The following is a 13001-nucleotide window of genomic DNA, read 5'->3' on the forward strand; positions in this document are numbered from 1 at the left end:
GTTTACATACACTAAGTTGACTGTGCCATTAAACAGCTTGGAGAATTCCAGAAAATGATGTCATGGCTTTAGAAGCTTCTGATAGGCTAATTGACATAATTTGAGTCAATTGGAGGTGTACCTGTGGATATACTTCAAGGCCTACCTTCAAACTCAGTGCTTCTTTGCTTGACATCATGGGAAAATCAAAAGAAATCAGCCAAGACCTCCACAAGTCTGGTTCATCCTTGGGAGGAATTTCCAAAAGCCTGAAGGTACCACGATTATCTGTACAAACAATAGTACGCAAGTATAAACACCATGGGACCACGCAGCCGTCATACCGCTCAGGACGGAGACGCGTTCTGTCTCCTAGAGATTAACGTACGTTGGTGCAAAAAGTGCAAATCAATCCCAGAACAGCAAAGGACCTTGTGAAGATGCTGGAGGAAACAGGTACAAAAGTATCTATATCCACAGTAAAACGAGTCCTATATTGACATAACCTGAAAGGCCGCTCAGCAAGGAAGAAGCCACTGCTCCAAAACCGCCATAAAAAAGCCAGACTACGGTTTGCAACTGCAGATGGGGACAAAGATTGTACTTTTTGGAGAAATGTCCTCTGGTCAGTGAAACAAACATATAACTGTTTGGCAATAATTACCATTGTTATGTTTGGAGGAAAAAGGGGGAGGCCTGCAAGCCGAAGAACACAATCCCAACTGTGAAGCACGGAGGTGGCAGCATCATGTTGTGGGGGTGCTTTGCTGCAGGTGGGACTGGTGCACTTCACAAAATAGATGGCATCATGAGGACGGAAAATTATGTGGATATATTGAAGCAACATCTCAAGACATCAGTCAGGAAGTTAAAGCTTGGTCGCAAATGGGTCTTCCAAATGGACAATGACCCCAAGCATAAATCCAAAGTTGTGGCAAAATGGCTTAAGGACAACAAAGTCAAGGTATTGGAGTGGCCATCACAAAGCCCTGACATCAATCCTATAGAAAATTTGTGGGCAGAACTGAAAAAGTGTGTACGAGCAAGTAGGTCTACAAACCTGACTCAGTTACACCAGCTCTGTCAGGAGGAATGGGCCAAAATGTACCCAATTTATTGTGGGAAGCTTGTGGAAGGCTACCCGAAACATTTGACCCAAGTTAAACAATTTAAAGGCAATGCAACCAAATACTAATTGAGTGCATGTAAACTTCTGACCCACTGGGAATGTGATGAAAGAAATAAAAGCTGAAATAAATCATTCGCTCTACTATTATTCTGACATTTCACATTCTTAAAATAAAGTGGTGATCCTAACTGACCTAAGACAGGGAATTTTTACTGGGATTAAATGTCAGGAATTGTGAAAAACTGAGTTTAAATGTATTTGGCTAAGGTGAATGTAAACTTCTGACTTCAACTAAGTGGATGGCGGCAAATCTTTTACTTTAAAACTCGGACAAAACAGTGATGCTAGTTCTAGGTCTCAGGTAACAAACAATTAATCTTGATGGTTGTACAGTCATCTCAAATAAAACTGAAAGACCTCGGCGTTACTCTGGACCCTGATCTCTCTTTTGACGAACATATCAAGAATATTTCAAGGACAGCTTTTTTCCATCTTCGTAACATTGCAAAAATTATAAACTTTGTCCAAAAATGAAGCTGAAAAATGTATCCATGCTTTTGTCACTTCTAGATTAGACTTCTGCAATGCTCTACTTTCCGGCTACCTGGATAAAGCACTAAAACTTCAGTTAGTGCTAAACACGGCTGCTAGAATCTTGACTAGAACCAAAACATTCGATCATATTAATCCAGTGCTAGGCTCTGTGCACTGGCTTCCTGTTAAGGCTAGGGCTGATTTCAAGGTTTTACTGCTAACCTACAAAGCATTACATGGGCTTGCTCCTACCCATCTTTCCGATTTGGTCCTGCCGTACATACCTACATGTACGCTACGGTCACAAGACGCAGGCCTCCTTACTGTCCCTAGAATTTCTAAGCAAATAGCTGGAGGCAGGGCTTTCTCCTATAGAGCTCCATTTTTATGGAATGGTCTGCCTATCCATGTGAGAGAAGCAGACTCGGTCTTGACCGTTAAGTCTTTATTGAAGACTCATCTCTTCAGTAGGTCCTATGATTGAGTGTAGTCTGGCCCAGGAGTGTGAAGGTGAACGGAAAGGCACTGGAGCGACGAACCACCCTTGCTGTCTCTGCCTGGCCGGTTCCCCTCTCTCCACCGGGATTCTCTGCCTCTAACCCTATTACGGAGGCTGAGTCACTGGCTTACTTGTGCTCTTCCATGCCGTCCCTAGGAGGGGTGCGTCACCTGAGTCACTGACGTGATCTTCCTGTCCTGGTTGGCGCCCCCCTCGGGTTTGTGCCGTGGGGGAGATCTTTGTGGGCTATACTCGGCCTTGTCTCAGGGTAGTAGGTTAGTGGTTGAAGATATCCCTCTAGTGGTGTGGGGCTGTGCTTTGGCATATGGGTGGGGTTATATCATGCCTGTTTGGCCCTGTCCCGGGATATCGTCGGACAGGGCCACAGTGTCTCCCGACCCCTCCTGTCTCAGCCTCCAGTATTTATGCCGCAATAGTTTGTGTGTCAGGGGGCTAGTGTCAGTCTGTTATATCTGGAGTATTTTGCCTGTGTGAAGTGAATGAATTGATCTCTCTCTCTAACTCTGAATGATCGGCTATGAAAAGCCAACTGACATTTACTCCTGAGGTGCTGACCTGTTGCACTCTCTACAACCACTGTGATTATTATTATCTGACCCAGATTTGGCAAGACTCCAGCTACCCTAGTCATAGACTGTTCTCTCTGCTACCACACGGCAAGCGGTTCCGGAGCGCCAAATCTAGGTCCAAGTGGCTTCTAAACAGCTTCAACCCCCAAGCCATAAGACTCCTGAACATCTAGTCAAATGGCTACCCAGACTATTTGCATTCCCCCCCCCCCCCCCCCCACCCCCCACACCACTGCCACTCTATGCATAGTCACTTTAATTAAATCTACCTACATGTACATACTACCTCAACTAACCGGTGCCCCCGCACATTGACTCTGTACTGGCACCCCCCTGTATATATTGTTAGCTTTTACTGCTGCTCTTTAATTACTTGTTACTTTTATCTCCTATTCTTGAAACTGCACTGTTGGTTAGGTGCTCGTAAGGAAGCATTTCATTGTAAGGTCTACACCTGTTGTATTTGGCGCATGTGACTAATAAAATGTTATTTGATTTTGCTGGTCATCTATGAAAGTTTGAACATCTTGGCCATGTTCTGTTATAATCTCCACCTGGCACAGCCAGAAGAGGACTGGCCACCCCTCAGAGCCTGGTTCCTCTCTAGGTTTCTTCCTAGGTTCCGGCCTTTCTAGGGAGTTTTTCCTAGCCACCGTACTTCCACATCTGCATTGCTTGCTGTTTGGGGTTTTAGGCTGGGTTTCTGTACAATTGGCTCATTCATCCCCCTCCTCTCCCCTGTAACTATTCCCCAGGTCGTTGCTGCAAATGAGAACGTGTTCTCAGTCAACTTACCTGGTAAAATAACGGTAAAATAATAAAAAAAAAAAAAAAAAATAGCACTTTGTGACATTGGCTGATGTAAAAAGGGCTTCGTAAATACATTTGATTGATGGATTGATTGAGGAGACATGAGCCAGCGTGGCACTGACTGGTTGTCATTACTCACCCGGGCCCAGGAGTAATCCATTGGCACCGTGGGAGGGGGCACCTCCATAGCTGGAACGATGACTCCTTTGCCAACGAGGTCGTCATACACTGATCTGTACATGAGGATGGGAAACTTCAAATTTCACAACAGTGCTTTTGTACATTGATTAAAACGGTCAATTTTACATTGTGGCTTTGAAGTATGTTTTTCTAAATCATATCAGTGTGTGATTTTCTGCACTGACTTGATGACATCTCCCAGCTCGTCGAAGCTCTTGGGTACGAAGGCTCCGGCCTCCTTCAGAGCCAGGTTCTTGGCCACGGCTGTCTCCGAGGCCTGGTTGGCACACGCTCCAGCATGACCAAACTGGACCTACATGTGACATCATCGGAAACAGTCACCAACCCCATAACCAGACCCTTTCTTCCAGTATGCCTACCCTGTAAGTCTCGGTGATATCAACCCAATGACCTTTAACCCCTCCATCCCAAACGCGTCCCATCACACTCACCTCTGAGGAGAACATGGTGGCACAGGTCCCGATGCACCAGCTCACCACAGGCTTGGTGATCCTGCCTGACTTGATGCCCTGGCAGATCGTATACTCCTCTGTGCCGCCAATCTAGAAGGAAGACCAACAGTGCTTTTAAAAGGAAGTCCACACACACTTGCAGAGGTGAGTATCCAAGCATGGAATTAGTCTGGTCATAAATGTTGACGTTAATTAGCTATGCTTGATGAAAATAAATTAATTGTGTTAAAATGATATGCTTTATTTGTCTATGGTTAGTCTAATCAGTGGAGGGTGCCATTAGCAGCAATGATGTAGATGTGTGTGTGTGTCTTTCAAATCCTCACCTCTCCCAGTATTACGATCATCTCTACCCCTGGGGTGTCCTGGTACCTCAGCACATGGTCTGTGTAGATTGAGCCTGGGTATCTAATGAAAAAAATAAGCATTAATTAATGAATTATACACACACAGACATACATCAGTCATCTTATCCACCCCATTCACACACACACACGCCAGCCACTCTCTTACCGGTCTCCTCCAATGGCCACTCCCTCGTAGACTCCGTCGGTGGTGCGGGAGATGATGTTGTTGAGCTCGTTGGACATGCCTCCAGAGCGGGACACGTAGGCCACACTGCCTGGACGGTACAGCTTAGAGGCCAGGATGTTATCCAGCATGCCCCCTGTGTTCCCGATCTTAAAACAGCCAGGCTTGATCCCTCCAACCTGGCCAAGCGCGCACACAGAGTTAGATAAGACACTCTACACCTTTAAAAGCAGGCCTCACATACTGTTAATGAGGGGTGTAGAGTAAGAGGGGCCTACCGTTGCCGGGCCGATGATAGTGATACCCTTCTCGTCCGCCCTCTTAATGATCTTCCTGGTCTGGGCTTCAGGGATGCCCTCGGCTATGATGGCGATGGTGTGGATCTGAAGGGGTGGGGATATGAAGTATTACAGTCGGTCAGACCTACTGCTCTCTCACCATTAGATGACACCCTCTGGATGGCATGGAGGCACTACCAACCTGCGGGTACTGCATGGTCTCCATGGTGCTGTCGAAGGCAGAGCGGAGCGACGCGAAGCTGATGAGCACGTCCACCTCCGGGTGTTTCTTCATGGCGTCGCCCATGTTCTTATAGACAGGCAACAGGATCTCCTTATGGCCCCAGTAGAACTTCTGCTTGTGGTCCCCACTGGAACACACAGACAGTCACAACGTTGAGTATCGAAAGATGAACCAGACAAATAGATAAGCACGTGTGAACGCACAAGCACACACACACACACACTGCTTGTTATTTTCAACACCTCTCTTGTGGTCTCGGGGCACGACAGTTAGAGTGGTATACAGGAAGTAGAGAGACAGGAAGTAAAGAAAGAGACACCTACGTGAATGGGTAGACCATGGCAGACACAGAGGGCTCATCCCTGGAGCAGGTGTAGTCAAAGTCCAGCATGCCCTGCACGGCCCGAGTCTGCATGCCCCACACGATGGACTTGGTCTGCTTGCTGAAGAGGGTTGACGCCTTGACTGCAGGGACAGGAACACACAGGGGACAAGGAAGGGAGAGGGAAAGGAGGAAAGGTGGAGGGAGAGAGATGGAGGGGAAGGTTAACTACAAAATGCAAAGTCACTCAGACAATGAACAGAGGTTTGGCATGCACACACACAGAGGGAGAAAAATAGCTTGATCGCCTTATTACCGCACCAGGAGAGAAAGGGGCTTTTAACTCACTACAGAGAGGTACGAGCTTTAAAGAAGTCATATCCTGCTCTGCTAAGAGGCGTGACAGAGCAGGGCACACAACATCAACAGAAGACACATGGCAGGGCAAACAGTTACTAGACAGTGATGGAACCGAACACTGACAGCCAGCCGCTGACTGAGACATCACGACCGACAGGAAACCACAGGGGTTAGTGAGACAGAAGCTGAACCCGCAACCATCCAAAACAACATGTTATCACTGTATATTTCTGGATGTCAGAAACTCCCCTCTAAGGACTACAAATGTGATCAGAAATGTAGCCGTCTATACGGCAATATTGTCTTAGTTGTTCCCATGGATGAACCATTAGAACACCATAGAAGTAAAAGCCACTTCTAGCGCAGGCACATGAGAGAGGAGAGGACAGGAGCACATGACCCAGCTCGAGGGCTTCACAGGGGGGCTAGGAGGAGAGCCATGTCCCAGGCCCACCCTAGTCAGCCTGTCTGACAGGGGAGTGTCCTACCTCCTGTACTGTCTGACGACGCCTGTCGCTCTGTGGCGCCACAACAATAAAAAAACAATTAAAAAAACAGAAACAATATAATCAATGTTATTACATTCTGAATTTACTTAGATAATGCCCTCCGAAAGGGAAGGCTTTTCACAACAGATGCTGGGCTGTGAGACGCCTAATGGCCACCAGGGGGAGCTGGGACACAGAAATTCACATTTTATGAGAGCAGGGGCTCTCAAGGAAGCCTCTTGGTACCAGGGTTGGGGTCAATACCATTTCAATTCTAGTCAATTCGGAAAATAAACAAAATTCCACATTTTCCTAATTAAAAAGCATTGAAGAGAATTGAAATGTTAGTGTACTTCCTGAATTGACTGGAATTTAAATGGAATTGTCCTCAACCCGGCTTGTAAAACTACATTCCATTAAAACGTGGCAAGACTTTTACATAAATACTTGAGAAGCATCATTCTTACGTTTCGTGTGTGTGTGTGTGTGTGGTCTCGTCGAGGAGCTCACCTGGAGGGGCCCCTGACTTGGCCTTCTTGGCAGCAGAGGCCCCAGGGCCAGCCTTGTTCTCAGAGAAGGAGGCTGTCCTGCTGGAGGCTGGGGTCTGGAGAGGACAGAGGAGAGAAAAGAGAGGGAAGACAGGAGAAGAAGTGTAACATTCTGTTGAGGAGCTAATCAGGTCAACACCAGCCCTGATGCACACATGCCTTCCTAGAACAGCCTTGATTTGAATGACTTGCCTAAAAAACAGTCATGTTGTATTTGTGACAGCGCCACATTACCTTCAAAGAGAGAGAGAGCGAGAGAGTAGCATGGTGCGAGCTTTACAATGAAGCCTTGTGTGATAAACCTGCAGTGATGCCAGCTGCACAGTAGAGCCCTATGTACAGACAACGTCTGTGGCACAGTGGCCTCGTGTTGAACTTGCTTTAAAAAACAATCTACATGCTGTGCCCCCGCAGTTTAAATTCATTCAAATTCACTAAACGACATTCAGTTGAGCTCAGAGTGAGATTTGGGCTTCCTGGGGAATGCACCATCGGTACTTTTGCAAACCTGTGCATGTGTCTTTGCTGCTTTCATATTTTTTGCCCTTTTGTCCTGACATCCTCCATCATCAAATGGACGTAGGCCCCCTTCCCATAACATCTCCCTGAAAGCCCTGGTGCAGCACATTATTAATGGAGCCCTGCAGGCTACAGCACAGGCCTAGTGTATTGTCTCCTGGGTGCTATTTTAAACCACAGCAGCATACAAAGCCAGGCAATGCTCTACACACAAAGACGCACCTCAGATGACCGCAACGTGCCAGCATGGGAAACACGTCACCGCCAACCTCAGTGTTTGAAAATCACTCTTTTTAAAATGTTTACATTTTTGAGGTCATCGAGAATAACAGTCTTAATTTTTACATTATCAATGTGTGTCTAATAAAATCACCGTGTGTGTGTTTATTTCGTGAAAAGAACTAGAATTTAAAATGATAATTTATTTCCCTGAGCCTCCTTTTGCTATTGAAATGCTCTGTCTGGTCGTGCTGAAACAAATGTTAATATATTTACATTCAGTCCTGATTAGCAGATAGGATCATCCAGAAGCGAGAGCCCACCCCGCTTACCCCTTCAAAGTGGGAGGATACATATATGCAAATAACTGGTGACTGGTCATTGGTCAGAATAATCCAATCAGATTATCCCACCTGAACAGGCTGAAATTCCAGGCATTTGTTCTCTCCAAAATCTTATATTAAAAAGGCATTATCATAATTTTCACAATTTCAGAGTGTTATTTTGAGCTCAGTGTGGAAATATCCTAAAAAACAGCAACACCACATTTTTGACCGCATTGAAAAGTGATAGAATTGCCCTGTAACTAATTATAGGCCCAGTGTAACCTACCGATGAACTGGCACTGGAGTTGAGCAGGAAGTTGGCGGTGTGGGCGGCGACGGGAGGCTCTTTGGGTATTGGTCGGTGGCCCAGCGCCATGCCGACAATGGCAGTCATGTGAGTCTCTGTGCCGAAGACATGGATGGGGATGCCAGTAGTCTTACCTGTGGAAACATGGCACACACAGAATGTCCTCAGAAGGTTGAGTGTGTCAATCAAAGCTAAAAAAAATAGCATTGGCTTGACATTCATCACAGAGGAAATTAGGCAGAAATACAAGACCATGAACATCTCTTGCTAAAGGTACTTTTATTTACTGTGGACCTACTCACCCACTTCGCCCATGACCCGGAGGCCTTCCTGGTAGTTGGGGCCCCCACGGCGGACAAATATGGTGATCTCATGCTCCTTTATGGGGCCCTGGTAGTCCCTGATGGCTCGGACAATGCCCTGGAACAGAGACAGGAGAGGATCTCAGAGTAGCCTAACCCTATGGGAATCTAAATCACAATTGCTTCAGATATCGTGTTCAGCTCTGTGGATACATGTTTACATCTACCTTAAATGTGGCTGCAACGTTAGTGAAGTTTGCAATGCTTCCTCCGATGATCAGGACTTTTCCGTCGGGGTGTTTCTCGCGGGTCATCAGGGACAGGATGGTCTTGGCATAGTCATAGGTCTGCTGTTCGCTGGGCGCTCCGGAATACTCCCCGTAATTGGCCAGCTCGTCAACTCCGCCCAGGTCACAGATGGTGTCACTGTGTAGGAGGGATCCCATTGGATAAAAAACACAAACACAGGTGTGCAGGGACAATACACACAATCACCTCAAGAAAACATCTACAGTATACTGTACATTCAGTATAGTAGTGCATTGCGAAAGTTGAATTATATCAACCAAGTCTCTCTCTCCCAGTCTGTACACACTGTTAAAACAATCTATACAAACAGACACTACTCCAATCCACAGAACCATTCAGTCACAGTAGGTGTGTCTGTGTACGTTACGCCTAATGCCCCTGACAGACAGAAGGCTCCTCATTCCTCCAGGCTCTCGTTAAGATGATCTCATGTAGCTCTCTGCAGAACAAGCAGCAGCGTCTGGTCTCGGCTGCGCCATCAATCTGATTGTTGCGTCACTAGCTGGTGCACTCTCCTAATGCTGAACCCAATTACAACCGAGGTAGCGTAGCCCTAGGAGCCAGCCAGAAACTAAGCTAACAGGGCCATTAGCGAAACCACAACGAAAGAATATGGGAGTGTTGAGAGAAACTCCAAACATGTTGTTAGTAACATTGTTTGGCATGCTGAGGTGATGACGCATGGCTGAGATTTGAGACATTGTGATTGGTGACTCTACCTGTAGACGACGGAAGCCCCTCCTCCTGCCACCATGGTCCAGATTCTTCCACGGGGGTTGAGCAGGGTGAGTTTGAGACTGGCACCACTCTTGGCATCCAGGTCTGCAATATAGGCCTCCTGCAAGAGCCAAAGGGTGAGGTTAGCTGAAGGTCCAGTGGTATTGGGAGTGCAGGGTTTCCTGATTGCAGCGGTAATCAGGTCAGACATCAGATTGAGCACCACTTCATTAGGCTGTAATAATCCACTCATGTCGTTTCCCTTTCAAACTCATTTTATCCTGGTTCAACGACAGAGGATAAACATCTCTGGTAGCCCAGGTCCACACTTTCAAATATGAGTATTTCTCCTCAGGTTATTTTTTTATTATGTGCACCTGCTCATGTGGGATGTTCCTGTGTGGTGAAACACACATTTCTGATACTATTGGGAAAAGAAGATAGAATGTCCAGGCAGTAAAAACAGCCTGCTGCCAAATCAGAGCTGGTTGTTTGCGACAGCGAGGGACACAGCTGGGGACACACCCAATCAAAGGCCCCCGCTGGTAACGTGGCTCCACCCCAGACTGACAGCAGCCCAATTAAAACGGGCCCGTCTGGTGCCGACAGCACCCAGACAGACCCTCGGTCTCAAAGCAGCTCAGACCCACCAGAGCCACACACACACACACAGACCATTAACCATACTGCCAAGAACAACTATCAAAACACAAGCCAATTAAATCAATAAAGACACAAAACACTGGTCTAACATTTTACATCTAGACTGGGCCATAGAAACGGAGACAAATGACAGAATATCTAAGCATAGTATCATAACATCTAATGAGGTCACTACATCCCTGTTGTCCCTGTAGCCCTCCACCCTGACGACCGTCGCTACTGGGGTGTGCTATGGTATCGACATGGAGATAAGGTACTAACTCAGTATGAGTCAAGGCTGATTATTCGCTGTGCTAGTCACTCCCCAGGTCCCTTTCCTGATCAACATCCCTCTCTGTAGCTGGGACAGCCAGAGGACTCATAAAATAGTCACGGAAGGAACGGAAACCTTTATCACTGTACAGGTGTGCATCTAGTCAGCAAAAATAACTCATGAGGAAACCGATACAGCATGTACATCTGTGATTTTTCTGCAGATTAACTTAGGTGGAGGCTTATTTGAAAAGATATGTCAAGTCTTTATCAGGGTTGGTGTCAAATCCATTTCAATTCCAGAAGTACACTGAAATTCGAATTCTCTGCCATGATTTTCAATGAGGAAAATGTTGAATTGGATTTACTTTCCGAATTGACCCAAACTCTGGTACACAATTACTTGTAAAGCGATTGTATAATATATTATGACTTCCTTGGAACTGCCCTTATCCTTCTAGTTCCTTCTATGTAACAAAATGAACATAGCAGCCTCTGGCTAGCAGTCAGGTGATTGTCCTCACCTCAGGGTAGGCCTCCCTGCCAAAGGGTGGAGGGAACTCCACGTCGCCCCACTTGGCCTTACAGAGGTAGTCCGCCGTGGCATCGATCTTAGCCGCCATGTCCAGCACAAACACGCCATCCTTCGTGACCACTGAGAGAAGGAACCGGAGAGAGAGACACGACGTGGAAGGCAAATGAAGCACGTTAGCCCGGGGCATTGTAGGGTTAAATACAGAAAAAGAACCACATCCTCTTATTGATATTCACTTGGGTTCTTCCACTGTGATTGAGTCAGAGTACTGCTCTCCATCTGTACCTCGCTGCTTCCATCCTACCTAAGTGGATTTGTTCTGGGATCAGGTATGGTTGGAAATGGCACGGTTTTGTTTAGATAAACACTGACACTGTGTGTTCGTTCGTTTAGTTTCCACAGAAACCTGCTCGTCTCCAGCAGTGCCACTGCGGGGGTGATCTCTAAAATAGAACACAGGGGGAATGAGAGAGGACCATGTACACCCCCAGGGGGCGTCCTAACCTCCCTAGTCCCTACTCACACTGCAGGAGGGGGAGATTGGAGAGGCAGGGGGTGTGGGGGAGACATCAAAGCAGGAGGGGAGGTCTCAGCAGCCCCAGTCCTCTCCCCTCCACAGGAACAGCTGCCACGGGGCATATAAACCTTGTACTGATGACCAATTACACCCTGATAAAAACACACTGCAGTCATCAAACAGCAGGAACATGAATTATTGAACCAGTTTCCCCCCCCCCCCCCCCCCCTCAGAATTAGAATGTTGTAATGAACTTCGGCTCCTCTATACGTTTTCCTACAAGGAGATGTTTTTAGATTCCGTCAGATCTTTATTTCCCCCCCCCCTCAAACTTCTTAGTTCTCTGACAAAATGACGAGGCTGTGAGTGTATGTCTGGATGAGGGAGTTGTTCAGGGGATCATGTTGAGGCTGTGGTAGGAGGTTGGTAGGAGTGTTGGTTGTGGTAGGATTGGATGACAGGACCTACCCAGTGGGTTGATCTCAAGGTAGGTGAAGTACAGGTCTTCGTACAGGTTGAACAGTCCAACGATGAAGCTGGCCAGAACCCTGTGGGAAGAAATAACCAGCCAACAAGTTCAACTGTTTTATAGCTACACCTTGACCTTTTAACTTTCCCTAAAACGCAGACAGACCCTTTCTCGTCCTTATTATGTGCAGGGAAATAAATGTGGTTCAGTGGAAGATCTGCCAACTGCCTGTTCATTCTAATTCATTTCCCTGAGTGATAACACTTTCCTTTTAAACAGTGAGTCACACCCTTTATATAGCACTAAATCCATAAAAACCAGAGCCAACATTAACAACGAAGAAGTGAGGGAAAGAGGGAGGGGTGGAGGCAGTGTTGGAGGAGGAGCCAGCTCTTTTCCACTGCACCTGCAAATTAGCCGGTGAGCCTCGCTACAATGAAGGAAACATCTAATTTACTCCCGCCTCCTCCTGTCAAAACAGATGGGTGAAGGGCTGTGGTGGGGGCAGTATTTATTCCTCTCTCCCTGCCTGTGTCTGTCTGACAGCTGTGCAGGCAGCTCTGTGGCCTTGTGACCACGTCAGTCTCCTGTCTGTCAGCTGTGCAGGCAGCTCTGTGGCCTTGTGACCACGTCAGTCTCCTGTCTGTCAGGAGGGCTACTCTAGTTGCCAGGAGAACCCTGGCCTCAGGGAGTGAGGGGGTCAGGCCCGACACATTGCACCCACAGTGACTAAGCTCATCTCCTACCGACAGGTTCTGATGGGGCTAGGCCCACCGCTCCGTTCGTGGATCCAAAGGAGGGAAGAGGGTGGGTGAACAGTGCAGAGCCATCTTCCTCAATGTCAGCCGAGACCGTGGTGAGCCCAGCCAGGCCCTGCCTGCCTTCACAGAGAGCTGTTTCA

At 47.2% G+C, this 13001-nt stretch overlaps 1 protein-coding gene across 2 annotated transcripts in view; it reads right to left on the reverse strand.

The window, feature by feature from the left end:
• Positions 1-13001, reverse strand: part of LOC139565478 (ATP-citrate synthase) — a 29849-nt gene that overhangs the window by 4452 nt on the left and 12396 nt on the right. Inside the window, exons 6-21 of one of the 2 annotated variants that reach the window (XM_071385854.1) lie at positions 12100-12179; positions 11104-11234; positions 9667-9785; positions 8866-9064; positions 8639-8756; positions 8316-8470; positions 6928-7021; positions 6418-6447; positions 5571-5712; positions 5206-5374; positions 5004-5108; positions 4708-4904; positions 4521-4602; positions 4174-4284; positions 3907-4034; positions 3681-3774 (exon numbers count right to left, since the gene is read on the reverse strand). In XM_071385854.1, coding sequence (XP_071241955.1) covers positions 3681-3774; positions 3907-4034; positions 4174-4284; positions 4521-4602; positions 4708-4904; positions 5004-5108; positions 5206-5374; positions 5571-5712; positions 6418-6447; positions 6928-7021; positions 8316-8470; positions 8639-8756; positions 8866-9064; positions 9667-9785; positions 11104-11234; positions 12100-12179 — 1954 coding nt within the window. The remainder of the gene's footprint in view (positions 1-3680; positions 3775-3906; positions 4035-4173; positions 4285-4520; positions 4603-4707; positions 4905-5003; positions 5109-5205; positions 5375-5570; positions 5713-6417; positions 6448-6927; positions 7022-8315; positions 8471-8638; positions 8757-8865; positions 9065-9666; positions 9786-11103; positions 11235-12099; positions 12180-13001) is intronic. The other variant, XM_071385855.1, reaches the window with a different exon arrangement.

Source organism: Salvelinus alpinus, chromosome 36 (genome assembly GCF_045679555.1).
Source record: "Salvelinus alpinus chromosome 36, SLU_Salpinus.1, whole genome shotgun sequence".
NCBI lineage: Eukaryota > Metazoa > Chordata > Actinopteri > Salmoniformes > Salmonidae > Salvelinus > Salvelinus alpinus.